Raw genomic sequence first — 20192 nt, 5'->3', positions numbered from 1 at the left:
GGGACACCTGTCTGTGCAGAGTTTGCATGGATTTCCTCCTCTCAAAGATGGTCGGAGAGGTAAAATGTTAATGGAATAGGCAATGTAGTTTGAGAAATGGGATTTGGGCAACCTCCTCACTGAACATCAGGAGCTTCTCTGCTACAGTGCCAGCCCCAGAATAACTACAGTAGGATAAGCCTTGGATGAAGAAGAGGGACTGGCGGCTAACTGATGGAATTGTGCATCTAAGATGGGAAGTTGACACCTCACCACAGTGTCCAGTATTCAGAATTTATTAAGCCATCCATATGTTATCAGAAGCTGTTTATTCCTGATAAGGGCTGCGGCAACCCACAGCCTGTCCCAGGAGCACAGGACAAAAGACAGGACTGCAACTTGAACGGGATGGCAGGATACAAATACAAATGCATACAAGGATAATTAACTGGCACCAATTAACATACCTCACATGTCTTTTCTCACTTGAGGCAGGAAAGTGTAGCACCTGGAAGAAACTCACATTTACCTGGGGAGTCCATGCAAACTTCACACGTAGGGCACCCCAGTCTGCAATCTAACCCAGGGCAGAAGAGCCATGAGACGGCAGCACGAAGCACCATGCTCCTATGCCTGCCCATTCAAAATTCAGTCGGACTGTAATGCGTTGTTGAAAGGCTTTTGATTTTTTTTCTAAGCAATTTGCTTCAGAATTGCCAAAGCATCTCAGTGTGACATGTTTGAGAATGCCATGCACGGCACAGTAATTCACAGCAGACACTCCGACTAATAAAGATCCTGCCTCAAGCCTCTCTCCCTGTTGTGGGTATTTCCCTGAAACACAGGAAGCGTCTTTTCCAGGCTCAGGCAGTCAGAAATACCTCAAGCCTCAAATGCATGGAGCAGTCCGATCACTGTAAAATGTGCAGTTAATGTTTCATTATTGTAGCTGCATAAATATTCCATCTGATAAGGAAGACTTGGCATATCTTTGAGCTCTAAAAAGCTGCGGGAGAAGCAATCCAGAAGGGAAAAGAAGGTGACATTTATTGTCCTCTGTACTTCAGGTCGCTTGGTATGAAATGTAAATTGATCGCTGGTGCATTTTCTTGTGCCTTTGAGTGGAAACACTATAATTGTGTTTCATAAAACAGGGAAAGTAAATATTTAATATAGTAGAGCTACAGTATCTCTCATGTTATGTGACTGAGTTGTGTCACACCAAGCATATTGTGATTGCAAATGAAGACGATATAACTGTGCTGCTTTTTTTCTAGACCGTCACTGCAGATCTCCTTGTGAATTATGTTTAAAAAAATTGCAATAAGTTTTTACTTTTAAGCTCATGCATGTGTGAAATGCCACAGGCTGCATGCAAATCCACTAGTGGTTAAGAAGTCTCTTTTATCAGAAGATGTTCTAAAATAATTGAGCTAATACAGTTATCTGTATTCCTCTAATAATGAAAGTCATTCTGCCTGCTACAGATTTTCTCTGGGTTACACCATTAGCCTCTTAACTCTATTTGTTCCAATCCATTTACTTGGCCTTTTAGAGATTGTCCTTAGTGCATATGTGATTCTGGATTTGCATTGTCGCATCCAAGTAGAGTATAGGGTGCTCCCTGGTGTCACATCAACATTATTCACATGCACGTATTTTTCTAACTCCCCTAAATTGTCCTTCAAAGGTGTGTCATTAGAAACCGCTTCCCGATGGTGAATGAAAGGGCCATCACATCTGTTTTAAACAGAATTATTCTAGCTGTGACTGTTCTTCTGATTTTACCCCTATATTCATGCATATTCTAGGAGACACTTGCTTCTTTGCAGCAATAGGAGTTTAATTGGGCTGTAGCACGTTCACCCAGTCCACCATAGTTATTCCCATCTCTGTTGGCTAGCTTCAACATTGTTACCAAAGATTTTGCATACTTTGTAAAGTGTCCTCCTTAAACCATGTCAGTGGAATGAATGTCAGGACTGTTTTGCACACCTGAGCTCATCATGTTTTTTAATATTCATAATAATCTTTATTATCAGCACCAAAAACACCATGCATCAATTCAGAATTAGCAAGACGTCATTGAATGAGATACAAAATGATATTAAACAAAAATATGTAGCCTAAACTGCTGATAAATACTGTAGCTATAGATATTCAGGAGAATAAGGAAATTCAGGAGAAACAAGAAAATTAAAGTAGGCTTTCTGACAGTCATTGGATCCTATTTACAAGTGTTAATAAAGACCATTTGTGACTGTTTTTATGGGCCTACAGTACTCACGTTTTTGCTAAGGTACAGTATAACATTTCATAGACTTGGTGTACTGTATATCAGGAGATAGAACAGTCATCACAATCTGACATTCTAAGTTGGGAATAGTTAGAAAACTAGAGTCCATAATTATGGATACGAGGAAAAGTGTAAAATTGGGGCAGATTACTTGGTATACTGGAGTTAAAATACAAAAGGCCTAAAATGTGAGCAAGAAAGTTCTAAAACTGCCTTCAGTGTCTGAATTCCAGAGCGAACAAGTGTAGTGATGCTGGAACAGGTGAGACAAGCTGCTTTGTTAGAGAAGACAAGGAATTGAACAGAGAAAGGGAAAATTTGTTGATTTAGAAGAAGATTTGACATCCTGAAACCCGGTTGAGAATTCCAGACGTCAAGCTGCTTAGGTCATGTGAGTCCTGGACCAATGCCGGCCTTGACCCCATTTTGAAGAAGCAACATGTCTGATTCATTAAACATTAATCCCCTGTGCGAGGAGGGAAGAAGCACATTTGAAACGTGTAGAAATAATGGCTCTTAGTCTTGTCATCTCAACATCTACTGGTGAATCCCTGGCCCAACTGCACAAGGTGTCAAAAGACGATCAACACTGATGTAAAAGGTGTGGAAGAAAAACAGATTACATAGAAAATGTGTATTGAGTATTTTGTAAATCTTTTGGTTTACTCAGCCAAAACACTTCATGCTAGATTCAGTAAAACATATTGGATTTTTAGTTGTTCATTTTTTACAATTATGACAGGCTCTTTAATTTAACAGCTTTAATTTAGATTGTTTCACAACTCTGCTTCTGGAGGGCTACAGTCCAACAGGATTTGTAAGTCTTAAATCTTCACCTGGGAAGTGACATTTTCAGCTAACAATGAGGTCAATTAATTAATCAATGAACATTGTTGTGTGCACGAGACAGTTTGCAGCAGATTCTTTTGCCTGTTGACCAAGGAACATATGCAGTAGATAATTCTCTAGAATAGACTGAAGGAGAGACTCTACCACACCCCTGTTCACGGCCTGTTACAAACTGGCAATTCACAAGATTGTCTTTATCCTATATGCTGGTTTAAAGTTTGTTTTTGATTAAAATCAATAATAATTTAATCAATTCTAAAGCACCACTTCTAAACCTTTTGTGAGATATCTACAGGAACACCACCAGCACCCCCCCCGCCCCAAAGGCAGTCAGGCTCTTGAGAGAAAGGAGGAAGCATAAAAGTCTTGAAGTAGAATTGTAGTTGATTTGTGATATGGCTTTTAAATACAAAAGAGGAGAACATAGCCACTGCAGAATCAGCCTCCCATCTTATTTAAAATGTGCAATTGAGACCAAATTAAAAAAGATGCCTCATCAAAATAGATACAGTCACTGCTAGTTCTGAGCCAGTCTGCTTTTTGTCACAAGGGGAATTCTTAGTTGTGCTTCGTTTACAAAGGAGAGAGGAGCTCCCTTCAGTGCCCCCTCAATTCAGGCCCTGCTGCGAGCTGGATGTAGTCATATCCATGTACTAATGTTACAGGACACAGCTGATATACGGCGTTCTCTTATTTTAAGTAGAGCCAGCTGTAGTATTTGATCTCTTTATAGAGACTGTAAGTTGGTCAAATTAGAAGGCCTCCTCAGCTGAGGGAAATTTGAAGAACAAGTCTTAAAATCTCTTAGTAATAAAGAAGAAAGGTCTTCTGGAACAGAGCAAAGACACATGCTGCTGCAATGTGTGTCAGGGATACACTGCATGAGGAGACTTCTCCCGGTTTTTCTCTCGGCTGGCTGCACATGAAAGAAATGAAACTCCCTTTAATCATGTCAGTTTTCCAGGTGAAAAAGAGACTGGGCTAGACTCAGACATGCCTTATAGTTTCTTGGCTATTTAAGACCTAATTTAAGTGTGCTTTGCAGCCAGAGGCCAGTAATTATGACTTCCTGTTACATTGTAATCAAAGTGCAGGTCTTGAGCTCTCCGTGGGTAAGTAATAAAATCAGATAACGCTTACAGCCTGTGTGTATTGAATTCAGAGGTGGGCTGTTCAGTAGACTGTCTTCTGTACTGCTGCATAAACCTTTCATGGATATAGACTGAAGTCAACCTCAAGCATCAGTAAGGACATAGTATTATTATTGTTGTTAAGAGTAGTTGCAGAAATAGTAATAGTTATAGTCCTCCAAATATCTATAATTACAGGTTTCCAACATGATCACCAATGTTTCACTCTAATTTGTGGTGCTCTACCTACCAGACACCCATGTAGGAATCCCACATTTCCACTGTGCAAAGGGCACTGTATTTTTCCTTGGGGAGTTCTCTGAATCTGTCAGTATCTGAGTGCTCTGTGTGAGAGATCTTTGCTTCTGTCCATAGATCATGAGAGGATATTCATGTCTGGCGCCATAGGTGACATAAACCTTTTATACAAACCTAGCCTAGTAGTGCACTGAAATGGTTCATTTAGGATGAGAGAATGTTTGTATTATATATGTACAAATAGCTTATTTCTGTCTTTGATTCCAAGCTCCACTGTTGGTCCATTAAAGGACATTCAACTGCCTAAGACCTACAACCCTTTCTTTTAATAAAACTTCACAACTTACAAAGACATATCAGGAGTACTGGAAATACATCCCGTAAAACAGCCCATTCTCTGTCTTCCATTATGCCCTGGAGTGGTTTACAATATTAAATAAACATAAATCGTTTAAAATGCTCGGAGCACTAAAATAGCAGTGTGTATTTCCAGAGTTATTCAAAAGTGGTCACAAAATGATAAACCTTCATCTGACTGACAGACATACTGTACAATTGCTAGCAAAATAGGAAGAGCAATTGTGTGAACTGTGTTCAGGGTACTTATAAAATGTTAGCTGGCCTACTCAAACAACTATTATCAGAGAACAGTTTTGTGGCCCATGCGGTTTTATACAAAAACAAGGACAACATACAACACACTGTCCATGACAAAAGAGGGTTCTATATCAGCTTCATGTGGTAATCATTTATATTTATTCACAGACGTACATGGTACAAAGATGCATTAAGCTGCCCTTGCCTATGAAAAATGTGCCCCCATAGTCCCACTTGTACAAATGTAAGAAATATGACCCAATACCCAATGTTCTTGCTCCTTGGTGCAGTGTTCACAACTGTGTGAGAAAGGACCCTGTACAATATTACTGTATTCATGCACAAAATAATTATTAGAAACTGCTTCATTATTAATTTTTGTTTGACTTATAATTGCTTGCATTTTCATCCACCAATTAAGTGCAGCACCCATCTTGGTGACACACAGCAATGGTAATACGCTAACAGACCCCTTGCACAGCAGTTCAGTTGAAAAATAGTTAATTACTTAAATTGAATTATGGTTTTTTAGGTAGCTACAAAGTGGGATTTGGGCAGAACTTCAGGGTTAACATCCTTACTCTTCCAAACTGTGTTGTGAGAACTGTAATGACCAAGCAGTCAGGACCTTGGTTTGACGTCCCATCTGAAGCATGGCATCAGCTACAGCATAATGTCCCCTGTCACCATACTGGGCTTTGTTTTCGAGATTCTGGTCCAGAGGGAAGAGTTCTACCCGCTGGTCCATCAGCATTACTTCAGAAGCAACCTGTTTCTTCTTAGGTGTCTCCCATCCCTGTCCTGACCAGTACCAACCATACTTAGCTTTTGAAATCTGACATTGACAAGGTCAGGCCACAAGGTAGTAAGACATCTATCGGTGAGATTCTGTAGTTTGCTTGTCTGCAACTGCGGTTTCAAGGGCATGGACTTAAGATAGTATCTTGTTCAGCACAATGTATTAATTTCATTTTTTTCCTTTCACACTTTATATTCTCATTGAACATGTGGATTGTTTTTAGAAGTACAGTAACCACTACTGAGTAACAGCTAGCCACTGCTTTAAACAGTAGTTGGGTCTCTAAAATGCATGATGTTGGCATTGAATAGTGTATTGTACTCAACTAGGGCTTACTAAGATGTGTTGACTTTGTAGTATACTGTAGGTGTGAAAGTACAGACTGAACTGTTCTGTCCTGCACCATCGTGTTGAAAAGCATTAAAACTGATACATAGGTAAAGGAAGTAGAGGCCAAACTGATCCTCTATGTGACCATCAGGCCTGACCTCTGTCATCCTGTGGCATGTTATCAGCAGCACACCAGGGTGGTGCGTTAATATTGATTAATGTCATCCGAGGTGCAGAGTTTATAACATAAATATAAATAATTAACAATTTCACAGTGAAATCATATCTAAAGTGTTTTAGCATAGTTGATTGCTAAACTTCACATAAAGACATCTACCCTCTTGTTCTTGGTGCTACCCTCTTCTGCTCAAAATGACTATGAACTTAAGGAAGTGAGGTTTTAATTTGTTGTCTATTTTCTCATTTTTGGAGCACAATTAGAGTGAAGGAAATTCAAAGAAGTGCTGTGAGATTTAGTGCCATGAAAAATCATCCTTATGTCTCATTTTTTCAAGCGACAGATATGTGGATGGTAAAGCAGCACGTAGTAACTCAGAAATGCAAGGTATCACTTTATTTCCCCAAACAACATTGCATAGAAAAGTTTGGGATAGTTATTACGGAGGAGATGCTGTGTGCTGATGTTTCTTTGTTTCCACCTTCCCAGGAAGACTATGACCGTCTGAGGCCTTTATCTTACCCGATGACGGATGTCTTTCTCATCTGCTTCTCGGTGGTGAACCCAGCCTCCTTCCAGAATGTACGGGAGGAGTGGGTGCCCGAACTGCGGGAGTATGCGCCCAGCGTGCCCTTCCTGCTCATCGGCACGCAGGTGGGAGAGCCAACCCCCAGCTCCAAAATAACCCAATGCTTTGCTTTGCTTTTTCCCCAAAGCGCCTTCAACAGTACTGCTTGGTTGCAGAGCTTAAGGGCTGCAGTCTTAAAGTAATTTTAACCCTTCAACCAACCTAGACTCAGTGGCTCTTATCCAGATTTCTCAAAACAAATTAGATAGAAATCCTACAATGGCAGTAATTATCATGAGCACAATATATGCCTTGTCATTAAAGCAGTTAAGTCAGCCTTTCAAAATATAGAAATCCGTAATCTTCCTATTTTTAACGCAAATTGAGTGTAGGCGTCACTCTGTTCCTCGGCAACACAATTTCACAGACCACCAAAATAGGCAGAGAGGGCTCACAGATCCATTGCGTTGCTAGATGTTCATGGCTGTTTTGTGAGAATGATCTAAAATTACTCTGCTGTCACTCTGAATACCGATGTAATGGAAATCATTTGGAAATGCCACGCTGATCACAGTTTTCAGACCCAATCAGAAAGCAACATGAGCCGCGGAGCCTGTCTGACTGCCAGCGCAGGAACTCTAAATATATTATGACTGGACGTCAGAATACAACCCTTGGTCCTTTTGATTCATTAGACGCCCCAAACATTTGATACTGCAGGCTTAAAAGCTATTTGTTTGAGTGACAAACCCAGAAGAAAAATGGCTTACAGTTTCGAAGACCGAAACTCTGCTGAGCAGCGCCAGTCTGAATTGGTCAAACATCAAGGGGAGGAATTTTAATTGGTAACAGAGGTGGTTGTGAGGGTAGGATGACAGCGGCTGTTGAAATCCTCCCAGTCAGCTGTAAACCAAGCAGTAGGGGGAACTGTCACTCAAGATAGAGGGAGGGGGTGCAGCCAGCAGGGTGTCTGTTTGTACAGCAAAGTCCCGTGTTGTTTTTAACCCTTAACGTTCCATACCTGCCTTTCCCCTGTAGGAAAATCTCAACAAATAGAATGTTAATGTTGTATGTGCACACGCACTTTTTAATTGACATTCAAAATGTGATTTTATCAGGCCTCTGCATCTTTAGAACCAAAAAGCACAACCAAGTTGGGCAGCAGACAGGAATCATGCCAAGTTTTTTTAAATTTAAAAATCCAGAAGGGTAAATGTTAGGGGGATTTAAGCACAGTGGTGAATTTTGGAGAGTATTTTGACAGCAAGCAGAATTCAAATTTTAGATATTCAAATCTGAGGTTGTTAACCATGCACGTTAAACAGTAATTTTTCTCATAGGTTTCAGACTGTTTCCCGTTCATGTTTCAGATTGATCTTCGAGATGATCCCAAGACCATAGCAAAGCTGAATGACATGAAGGAGAAGCCCATAGCCACTGAGCAGGGACAGAAACTGGCCAAGGAGGTAGGGCCACTGTAGGGGTCTATGACTCAAACTGTACCAATGAATAGAGATTCTGCAATGCATGTTACAGGTAATGAGTTAACAGAACCCCATAATCATAACCTGGTTTAGACCAGTGCTTCTCAACTCTGGTTCTGAAGGTCTGCTGTATTTGCGGTTTTTCATTCTAATTAGTACTTAATCACTGTTTGCTTGCTTTGATTTATTTCTGCATTCAGTCTTTATTTGCAACAACTTCAGCACAACTATATGCAGAATTTGCTTCCATATTTCTGACTAAAGCTCTTACCGTGATCAATTGATGACGAACAGACACAGGTCGGAATGACGCTGTATCAGACGCTCACAGTGAGTCAGTATTTTTCCATCTGTTCAAATCCATTTGGTTAGATTTCAGCTAACCCGAAACTCGCTAATTTCCACAGGGTTTTCACCAATTGCTAATGTCATTCAGCTTTTTACATTCTGAAAATTTTTTTAAAAAAAACAACAGACACCAACAGAAATTAACCTGTGATTAAGAACTTGGCGGTATCAGAAAACAGAAGATGCAGTGATGCCTCAGGACTGGGCTTGAGAACTGGTCTAGAGTAGCAAACTAGAACCCTGCTTCTGGATAGTCACCGTCTAGCATGTTAAATTCTCCAAGTTAGCAACTGGCTGATGCAGTGAACAGATCATCAGCTCATCTGGAAAAAATCCGCCACTGTGTCTGGGCAACCCCAGGGCTGCAGAATCCTAGTCTAGCTCAGGTGTCAACCGTTGAGGTCTTGAGGCTTCACACACCTGCTGGGGGTCTTCATTTAAATAAATCCTTAACAGAAGCAATAGCTTGACTGACTGGTGTTGACCAAAACAGAGAACAGAAAGCATTCAGTGAATATTGGAAATTAGGAATTTTAATATAGAAAAGAAGCAATGAAAAAAGAGATGGAAATAACCAGGGGTATCTTACGTGCACAGATTACAACAAAATTGAAATGTGGTGCACTTGTAACAGAAACAATGTTCTGCAGAGAAGCAGAAGAATCTGCTCAGGATGCTTCCCCCATAAATCCATAGTGATTAAACATAAAAAGGAGAAAGCAAAACAGTGTGAAAGTCAATGGCCCTTGAAGAGATGGTGGTGGTGCCGTGCTATTTAATGGCCACTGAGCTGAAGCACTGCAGCACCCTGCGAGCATGCAGTGTCCCATTTGCCAACACTTATTAAAATCGCATGGCTTAATAGTTCTGAGGGAGGACGGAAAGGTGGGGCTGCATCTGTAGCGAAATCTATGTCTGCTCTCACAGAATTAATTGTTAATTAATGGAAGCTTTCAGCCTGAATCAGACTGGAACGAAGGTCTGTAATGAGGAATTACAGGAGGACTGAGGTGGGCAAAGGCAGGTCATTAATTGCTGACCCCTCTGATCATTTTTAGACCTCACTATCATACATGAAAAGCAGCCTGTCCATAGTCTCCCCTTTGGGAGATTATGGAGCTCATTCGCAGACAGTGGGCACCACTGACCCAACACTTACTGGCTGTTTTAATACTGGGGTGCTCTAGGCTTCTAGACTCTCTAATCATTACCTGGAAAACAGGCAGAAAATGATAACAGCGCTTATACTATTCAAGTGAGGTTTCTAATAAAACAGGAACGTTAATTCACACTAATGAAGGCAAAAGAGAAACTATAGTAAGCCACGTTTCTGGCAGTGCATGTTTAAGACGTTTTTGTAAAAAAAGTGAATCATTAGGGCAGAATGTATCACTGTTAGGCTGATGAGCTTGATAGGGCTGTGGTGGGTGTGAAGTGTGCAATGGGAGCTGTGCTGAAAGTGAGATTCGCTGAAGCTGCAGGCCTACAGAGTGTGATGCATACTGGTGTGCTGATGGAGTTGTTCACACATTTACTGTAAGGTAACTGGAAGGCTTTGCTACCCTATGACAGCATAAAAAATGTTCCTAAACTGAGTGATACAGAGCTGGAAATGTGTCAAAAATAAGCATCCCAAAAAATTGCTGGGCTTTCCCCAATGCATGTATGTGTTCATAGTATATATATATATCTGCCTTCTGTATGACCATCTTTATCTGGCCTTTCTGGATGCACGAGGCCAGGTGCCAGATGTGAATGTTTCTGTCAGGGCTGAGTTATTTTAATGTGGCAGGGTTCTGTAATGATTTCATTAGAACGCTGTTGCAGCAGACCTTTTGATAAATTTGTTCCAAACTGGATGCAAATTCATCTTCAGCTGAAGCACAGATATTGAACAATGTCTAATAGCAGGAAATGAAACCCACATCACAACCCTTGCTTTGTGGTTAACAGAGTGGGACTAGGTGTGAAGAGTTGCCCAGTAGCAGCTTTTAGAAACTGTTTTTTTTTTCTTCTGAACTATTCACTTTTCTTGCAGATTGGTGCCTGCTGCTATGTGGAGTGCTCGGCTTTAACGCAGAAAGGGCTAAAGACTGTCTTTGACGAAGCCATAATCGCTATCTTAACCCCAAAGAAAAATGCTCTGAAAAGAAGACTGGGCTCCCGATGCATTAACTGCTGCCTCATTACGTGAGAGAGGGAAGGAGGAAAGAAAATGGAAGTGACAGAAAAGAGGAAGAGAAAAACTGGATACACCGTACAAGGTCTCCCAGAAAGACCCGCAGACTGATCCACAGTACAAATGGACAGAGCTCCTGAAAACAAGCCAGTGTGCTCTGCACAGCTCTTCATCAGAATCCGCACAGGAGACTAACATTTTCTTTTAAAGGAGAAAACAAGGGAAACATTAACCAAAGCTGCATAAACTTTTATTTTCCTTACAAATTAAACTGTTACCAGTCAATTTCATCAAAAATACATACAAATCCAATAAAATTAGCAGCTCAGAATCCCTTCCCATCCAGTCCCCAATCTCGCTTTTAAATACATTTGTCATTCGGATGAACCTGTCAATGGCTTTTATAAAACTCTTGCCACTTGATACGCTGCTTCAAAAGTAGTACAAATACAAGCAAGAGCTGGCTTTAATCCAGCTTTAGTTTTACAGGAGATGATTTAAGGAAACCATCTGCTTTGCACTTGCCAATCAAAGCCAATCTGGCACAGCCCACGGGCATCAAGACATCTCTTGCATCTCCGTTAGCCCACCTTGCCATCTACTTGCTCTTGTACGTCAGCTGCTTCCTGTGCCAGTGTATCCACAAGGGAGCGACGACCAGGCCGGTCAAGAAGCCAAATGTAGCTCCTAGTGTGCAGGAGACTGGCCACACCTGTGTCGAGAGGATACAGAGACACCGCCCCCGTCGTGGGAAAATGAGCACAACCTGTCACTGGACACAACGCAGTCCTCTGTTCTTTTATTAAGGAACTTCAATTTTAACAGCCCTCCTCCAGATCCCTTCCACCAACTTCAGCTGCAACAGTGTTTTGACACTATAGACAACTTTTTAAATTCAAAGCTGCAGAAGTCTCTGCCTGTTTTTTTTTAAATTTTTGACTTGTGTGTTTTTGTGATGGAGGCCTTGAGTGTCTGCCTGTGATAATTGTCCTGCAGTAGACTGTGTTGGATGTCTGTTGTCACTGCGAGTTCAGCCAGCCTTTTCTCTCAAGCCAGACTTTGCTGCGTCACAGCAGGCCTGAAGGAAGATGGGTTAAGAGATGTAATCTGCCTTTTTATTCAGTTCCAAACTGCTTATGAAGTCAATGCACAGAGTAACCATTTGAACACTAATTGCTGTACTTTCTTCTTTTTTATCTGATTGCACATTGAATGCAATTAAAGAGTGGTTACACAGTTTTAGCAGCACATTAAAAATAATCATGAACTTGTGTTTTTCCTAGGAAGCATACAACCCACATAAAGCTGTATATCATTTTAAAACCTGTTTCACTCTTCATAAACAAAGATCCTACAGGCTAAATAGATAATACATAAAGGAAAGGGCAGTTGTCATGACTCGCGCTAAACAATTCAAAGACCTGCTCACTGTGCCTTCCCGTTCCATGCTATACCTGGAGCTAAGATGCATGGGAAGAGTCATAACCGCATGATGTGGTTAGGGGTCAGCGTGGTGGCAGTTCCTTGGACAGGAAAGGCTTTTAATGGTGTTTATGTTAAAATAAGTATTTTTCAATTGGTTTTTATTATGGTTTATATATAAACACAATTTCTTGTTACACGTACAACATGAACTGAAGTCAAATCACTTTTTGTGGTGATATAAGTAGCTTTTCATAAGAAAATACCAACCATGCAACAAATCCTGTGAACAAAATATCTCTAAATACAGTTTATTAAGAAGACTAAGATCAACTATTAAAAGTTTTCTCTCTTCACAACTTGGTAACATTTTGCATAGTACCAAATCAGAATGGAGTTAAACAACATTTATATTTCACTCTCTAATCAGACTTTCATAGGGCAGACTACAGTATAAAACTGCTCTAACACCCTCACCTTATACTACAGCTCATTTAGAAACAATACTATTACAGTTGTAGGCCTTTAATGTCTTTGTGGTGGTAGTGCCCTTCAGTATTACAGACATGCTTGGAGAGGATACAGTATTGCAGACACTGCTGGATTTTATCCCTTAACATCTTTGATGTGCTCAGTGACTGTCCACTTACCTTGCATGAGGGTCTGACTTTGTGTATACACTCAGTGCGGAATAAAATGTATTTCACCTCAGCCAAAAGCCCGTAGCGTTAACTAATGTCAAAGAACAGATTTTAGATCAAGCAGGGCCTTATCTACTGTTTTTCTCTCCACATAGAGTGAGACTCATGCTGTTCAGCTCAGCTCTGTTGTGCTGGCTGCCAGCGAGCTGAAAACTGGTTTATCTGCAGGAGCTGAGATGGCTCAGACATGCTATAAAATGGCAGGTCTCCTGACTATGGTGCCATAAATTAGAAATTAAACCAAGTCCTGCCACTTCACACCAACGTCCTCCCATTCTGATGTTCAAAGTCTTTCATCAGAAAGTCTAGTGTAAGATATTTTTTGAACTTCTGTTGTATCTACGCTGAAGCTGGGTGCTTATTTTTTTGGAAGAAGGAAAGACTGCAAAGCCATGCCGTAAATGTACACTGCTGTGCTTGTTTTTCTCCCTCCTCATTTATTTTTCACCCTTCAATCAGTGCTGTTTTATTACTCATTAAGCGCTCATTAAAATGCGGGGAGGCAGAAGGAGGGGAAGCACACCAGAGTGCAGCTCAATAGATCAGCCTCATGTACTGTCACAGGCTTCTACATCTCCATACAAACGTAGTATCAATTAACAGAAATACATGTCATGGATTGACTCTCATTTGCAATGTTAAAATTGCCTAAACTTCTTGTGGTCAAAACCCATATCCTCATAGCTGGAGATCATATCTGTTGTAAAGCATGAGCCGAAGCTGCATATTAAATTGTGCAAACTCTGCAGAGGAATTGTGCAATACTCTATAATATTGCTATATCTGTTAAATTAAGCTTGTGGAAACTTCATTAAGCAGCAACTATTTTGACAATATTGTTGCATAGAACACAGATAGGCTAAAAAAGAGACCTATCTGACTTACTGTAAGGTTACTGAGTATTCTGATCACCACTCAGTTCAATGCAGATAAAGGAGAGCTGTAAGTGGTTGTACAGTGGGCTGCACATACTGAACCTAAACCTTCTTTTGAGAGGAATGAATAGGCAGAAATGTGTAAAAGGTGTCCTAATACAGTATCGAAATCGAAAGAAGGTGAATGGCTAGTCTAGACCAAGTCTAGTTTTATCCTTTTCATCCCTTTATATTTATATGAACAGCTTTGCATTTCCTCAAAAGAATATTTCTCCTTCAGACAATGTTTGGATCTGTTTGTCATGGATCCAAACAGAACAGTTCTGTTAAAGACTGGGCCTAGGTACTCATAGAGACATACTGTGTTAATAACAATGAATGTGTTTTGTGTCTTGACATTGTCTTTTCTATTACTCTGAAACTGCTCAGTGCCAGGAACAAAGATGCCACATGGCATTTTTGGACTAGTGTGGTGTTTTGTTGTTCATACATTTGCCTGCTAGGCAAGGTGGCATCAGATTGATTTTTAGAAATTGGACCTTTATTCATCCCAAGATGAGCCTCCCCGATCTGTAACTACACTTAGAACAACAAGTGTTACTTGCTGCATTCACGCCCCTTTGTAAATAAACTACATTCTCCCAAGACAGCTGTCTGAGAACGATTCACATTCCACAGAGAAATGACCACTCCATTTTTGTGTTCCCCGGGGAGCCTGCTGTCACCAAAAACTGTGCAGTTTTCAAATCTATCTGTACAGATTTTCAGGAGCAAACATTGCATTTACCTTACAGACTACTTTACTTTACCTTACCTTACACCTTACACATACTGCACTTCTAACAAAGGCAGTTACAATTGTACACGTCTACACACACTTAGTTTTGCACACCTGTCCCTTCTCCACAATGAACAAATATTTCAATGAGTGCTAAACAGAGGTTTGTATAGGCTGTCAGTTTAATCACCTCAGGTGATTAAATCTGAACACACATGCTCCTGTAATGCACTGTCCAGTGCACTGTGTACTGAGAAGTGAAAGAGAGGAGAGCCCCAGGGTGTGTAACATACTGACCTGCCAGGGCCGGTCCCAGTCCAGGGGGATAGGAAATGCTCCCAGCCAAGCTCCGATCATACTGCAGGCTGTGGTGATTTGCAGACTGGTGTCCCACACTGACATGGCCCTGCAAGCACAAGTCAACAGTCGATCCACTTCACGTGAACTGGGGACCCACTGCAAAACAGTTCCTCGCAAAACAAAGAAATAGAAACCTAAATGTACAAAAGAACAGACAGCTTCACCTCCCCAAGGGACAATTAATTAAGGCAGGTAACATTTTAACTTTACTAATTTAAATCAGATCTGTATTCACAACTATACATTCAGATGGAGCAGTGAACACAAAACATTAGTGGAGTCATCTCTTCCCTGAGCTGGCAGAGGTGTCAGTGGTAAATGCTGGAGCTTTTTGACAAGTACTTTACAGACGCCCTATAACAGAAGGGCACATTCAGAATTAACCTCTCTTTCAAGTGCCACTTGAGACATGAGCACCACTGTACCCGTGTCAACGAGTCTCTGCTACTGAACATAAAGAGGTGCTTACTCCCACACATTCCAGTTACGAGCCCCATTCTTCCTCATTAAACTGTTTTGTCTTATCAAGTGATAAAAAGGTGTTGTTTGCCTTAATATATATTTTTCCCATATACAAATTGCACTTATCCAGTCCATTCAAACAAAAAGCACAGCTGTGCTATGAGTGTCCTTGCGGGTCTGTGTCTGTAGGTTGGTGTTTGTCTGCTTCTGTGTCTCAGTCTTTATCTGGTGGTAAAGTCAAATCAGGAAGGAGACTGTGAACCAGATCTGTCAGGTGACCACAGCCATCTGGGATGAGAGGGAGGAAACTGCAAAGTCAAGGACAACTAGAACCCTTTCCAGAAAGTGCAGTAAACAGCAGGCAACACACTGGGCCAGAGCTGCCCCAGCTTCTCCTCAACACGTTCTCAGCAGCCGGAGGGGCCTTAACTGTTCATACCATTTCAGCTGGAGTCATCCAACCTGCCCTTTACAGAAGCTCTCGGCGGGTGAGAGTAATTATTCACATACTTATGTAAAAGTACAATTTTGGAGTAGTAAGAAAATTGTGCTTCAAAGCTGATCTGTGTTGAGAAAATAAATGTTAAATAGCATCAAAATATGTTTTGAGCAGAGTAAAAATGCGGTAAATCCAGGAAAGATGAGTGAAGACGGACCTCTTCACTACTGCCTGCTGCAGCTTTCCCTGAAACCTCACAACAAGGAGAAATTAAAGTCAAGCAGCGGTGCTTCACTTTGAAGTACTCAATCAGCCAATCAGTACATCTCTGCTTCTCTCCATTCTAGCTAAAGAATCAGTTTAAGTAGCTCTGACTGGCAGCAAGGCCTAACCGGACAAAAAATACCACACTGCTGTCAGCAGCTTGATAAGTAGCTCTATTGATTTTTAAACTTCAGCTTTTAAGATTTGGAGCACCTAAAGCCTAAGCTCAAATTGATAAATTTTAATGATGTTTCCTTAGTCTTAAGCCCCTTTTAAAAAAATGCACAAAAAAATAAAAAAGTTAAAAAAAGAGATAAGAATACAGAAAATTAAACAAAATCCTCAACTATATTGTGTACCATATGCAGTGCCTTTCATCTCAAACCAACCTTACTGAACTATACGATATACCATCCTCTCAGAAAACCATCGCCTTAAATAATGCAGAACTATTCCTTCAAAGCTCTTGTCTGAGTGGGGAAATGGTAGTCATGACATTTTGTATTCTCCTTCCCCAAAAACATTTTCCACAGAAACCACTGAAACAAATTTACAAGTGCCAGCGCTTCACTTGCAGTAAGATCCCGAACAGGTTCTTGATAACCATTTCCTCTTACTAGGACAAGTGGCATTTCAACACAACCCCACACTGCTTTCCAGTCTTGCCTGTTATGCAATCAACCTAGTTTTTCATTGTTCTCATTTACGCTAAGTCATCTAAGAAAATTCTGTGAAATTGTTATCTTTAGGTTTTAGAGGAAGAAAATAATCAAGTTTATGGATTTAGGGTAAAGAAACAATCGTGGCATTAGAATTCCCCCTAGTGGTAGCTTTAAAAATGACACACAGCCACACTACTTTTTGCAAAATATTAATTTCTTATTTCACATTGATGAGATAAATGAAAAACACACTACAGTCTTATATTATAATACTAAAATGAGTATGTACTCATCACATATGTCAATCCAGGAACTAGGCTTATCTGCACACCACTTCACAGTAGGCCATGTTCTGTAAGTATAAATGTCAGCACTCCAGCAGTCCCATGCAGAGAGGCTATATGGACTCTTCCTGAATGATATATACCGTGTATACGTCATTCATGTTACAAAGCCATCAGTACTAAAGGTAAAAAGAAAACACTAGGAGGATTCCTCCCTTCATTAGCTCCTGCACACCAACAAGAAACTGCCAGTGACATTACAGTCAGAAAGAAATGGACTCCTCTTTCCCTGTGGATAGGTTTTGTTGTATTCTACAGAAGGTAGGACACTAAAGGTCCTACAGTTACAGTAAACTGTACTGTTTACTATATACAAGCCCTATGACTTATATAAAAACACTTTATATTCTTCTGAAAAATACTTCATAGAAATTCTGACATGCTCATGCAAGTTAAGCCTATTTCTGCAAATAAGCTCTTCCACTTCTAAGCTCTAAAACTGATTTATCTGATTGCGAGTAACAAAAGGGACTGCTTTCTGCCTACTTCGGAAAACAGTACTTCCCCTGCAGAAAGGCCCCTGCAGAAACAGGCAGTGCAAAAATCAGAATAAGAGACGCACCCATCCCGGCTGAAAACACGAATCCAGGCCTGGACGTTAGGCCCCAGGATGCAGAGACAGCGCAGGGTGGTGAACGTTGACAGCAGGACAGCAAAGGAAAAGGTTTCCAGTGCAGACCTGGAAAAGAGAACACACATCCTAGCAAGGCATACCCTGCCCTCGCAAGAAAATAGGTTTTCATTTCACTTATGCTAACTGCTATGAATTGTGGGTAAAACACCCTGCTCTTGCTCCAGGAATGTGCGTCAATTCAGTCAGGAATATTACACCCGCTCCTCAGACAATATTTAAGACACTCTAAAAGGGTTTTGATTAGTTTCAAGCTGGGATCCTGTGGGGCACCTCAGACCTCTGCAATTACTTTTCCTAAACAAACCTCAGTCACACCAGCAGGATGCAATGAAACAAGAGAAAGACTTTTAAAAAAGTCACTGACTATTTGGCCCATATGTCCTGACATGAAACATGAACAGGCGGAGCATTTTAGTAACAGTACAAAGTATTCCTAGTGACTTGTTGTTAAGTACTTACTCCAGCAAAGGTGCTCCATACAGGACAACAACTGTGTGGAACAGGAAGCAGGATAATATGAAATACAGGCAGGACCTGAAGGCTTTAGACACCTATGGATAAGACCAAACAGGTTTAATAGTTACCCACTATATCTTTTATAGTGTTTGCTGGCTCGGTTACCACAAAATGATATATGTGGAGACCAATGCAATTCAATGGACAAGCAGATCAGAAAACCACTCAAAGCTTCTAGTCCCTATATCAACTATAAGTGCAGAGTACTTTAATTCATATAGTTAATCTCTAGGTTCATATATACCAGTTATTCTAGTGTTACTTCCATTTTAAAATTAAACTGCATCAACTGACTTAAAGGTACTTTAAAAAGATAAATGAAAACATTTAAAAGTTTTATTGGGTTGTGCAATACCTGTGAAAGCAGGCTGATTCTGCAAAGAGAAGAAAGTCTCCCACAGACCTCACCTTGTAACTCAGAGTATTCTTCTTAGATGGCGGACTGATGCCCAGCAGCCAATAGACAGTGATGTTAACAGCAGCCACAGCTCCAGAGACAGAATACAGCCACACAAGGTGTGTGCCATAGACTGAAAACCCATCCACAAACAGAAGGGGCAGTACTGTGGCCATCAGGACAGAAGCTGCCATGATGGTATGGGCAGAAATCATTCCCTTGATCTCAATATCCTTCATGGTGATCCTAGGTGATTCCAGGCTGGAAAACAAGCATGCAATACTACCAACTTCAGGATACTTAAATTAGTTCAGGTCTGGGGAATATCAGGAGTTTAAGACTGCTTGCTAAGGTACAACACTCAATGGCAACATCCAGAAACAGCTGACATGGCCCTCTGTATAGTGTTGGCTACCTGTACTCAAGAAGACACGTGGTCACCTGATTTCAGTTCCATCTGTGTCCTCAATTGTTTGTCAGAAATTATTTCCTTAAAACTCCAATACTGCTGAGTAAAGAAAACTTCCAGTGCAGAGGACACAAAGTCAACTTGGGTTTTCGGAGCTGCGAATTCTTACTGTATACAAGCAATCACCAGGTTCTGTATATTAGCTAAGTGTTTGTACCTTCGTTTAGCTAACTCTGCGTAGAAAAAGTAAAAATATTAAAATGTTTTTTAGGTTTCCCTCTATGCCGTTGCTACGAAAGATTGGATATTTTCAAAATCAATTTTAATGTAAAAAAGAATACAACTGCTTTACACCACGTCTATATCCGTTGAGGGATTTGTGATCAGCCAAGAGTAGCTGAAGACGGGCGGCCAAGGCAAACCTGACTACAAGTTTCTGTCTCAAACCGTCACAATGTTCAGAAACTTAACATACACGGGAAACCCTTTTGTAGAGGTCTGGCGTCTCCTACAGGATCTGCAACTTTTCAAAAGTTATATTTCATCTTTAGCATTCTTCCAAGCCCCGGTAAATCATCAAGTATTATATCTCTACTGTTCCAATTAAACTTAAAATAGCAAAAACCTATGCACTGCGTAAGAAATTGCAGACATTATGCCTATAAAACTGAATAATCAACAAGAGAAAATAGGATCGTAATTATATTTTAAGAAATAGCTTACCTCTAGATAGACGGATCGTTGCTATATAATATCATTCAACGTTGGAAAAAATAATAAACTACTATATACATCAAGCGAATGAAAAAATCTCAATTATTCTCAAGAACACGTAGCCTCTAAAAGGTGTTTTTCCATCTTTTTAGTCGTGGTGCACCATTGCACGACAATAAACCACAACAGTGTCATGCATACCTGATTTCCGTATGAAATG

At 40.6% G+C, this 20192-nt stretch overlaps 2 protein-coding genes across 2 annotated transcripts in view; one reads left to right on the top strand and one right to left on the bottom strand.

Moving 5' to 3' along the window:
• rhoq (ras homolog family member Q) overlaps positions 1–12252 on the top strand; it is a 20300-nt gene extending 8048 nt beyond the window's left edge. Inside the window, exons 3-5 of the mRNA XM_088933844.1 lie at positions 6906–7070; positions 8355–8450; positions 10855–12252. Of these exons, the coding sequence (XP_088789970.1) occupies positions 6906–7070; positions 8355–8450; positions 10855–11010 (417 nt within the window). The 3' untranslated portion in view covers positions 11011–12252. The remainder of the gene's footprint in view (positions 1–6905; positions 7071–8354; positions 8451–10854) is intronic.
• pigf (phosphatidylinositol glycan anchor biosynthesis, class F) lies at positions 11231–20192 on the bottom strand. Its single transcript, XM_088933843.1, has 6 exons — positions 19982–20192; positions 18861–19110; positions 18396–18487; positions 17865–17981; positions 15069–15177; positions 11231–11707 (listed from the first exon to the last, which is right to left on the bottom strand). Exons 2-6 carry the CDS (start codon positions 19086–19088, stop codon positions 11594–11596), a joined length of 660 nt encoding a protein of 219 aa, XP_088789969.1. The 5' UTR covers positions 19089–19110; positions 19982–20192; the 3' UTR covers positions 11231–11593.

The sequence above is a fragment of the Atractosteus spatula genome, chromosome 15, assembly GCF_055471065.1.
Source record: "Atractosteus spatula isolate fAtrSpa1 chromosome 15, fAtrSpa1.hap1, whole genome shotgun sequence".
Classification (NCBI taxonomy): Eukaryota; Metazoa; Chordata; class Actinopteri; order Semionotiformes; family Lepisosteidae; genus Atractosteus; species Atractosteus spatula.
Note: the sequence above shows the minus strand (reverse complement) of the source record. Positions and strands in the feature narration are given on the sequence as shown.

What these genes read in the sequence shown, in the direction of transcription:
- pigf (XM_088933843.1), bottom strand. Translation starts at nt 19,088, where the DNA reads ATGAAGGATATTGAGATCAAGGGAATGATTTCTGCCCATACCATCATG. An exon ending in TATGGAGCACCTTTGCTGGA is followed by an intron (nt 17,982 to 18,395) that starts GTAAGTACTTAA and finishes TCTCTTTTCCAG; the next exon opens with GTCTGCACTGGAAACCTTTT. An exon ending in CGTGTTTTCAGCCGGGATGG is followed by an intron (nt 15,178 to 17,864) that starts GTGCGTCTCTTA and finishes TTGTGCTTGCAG; the next exon opens with GGCCATGTCAGTGTGGGACA.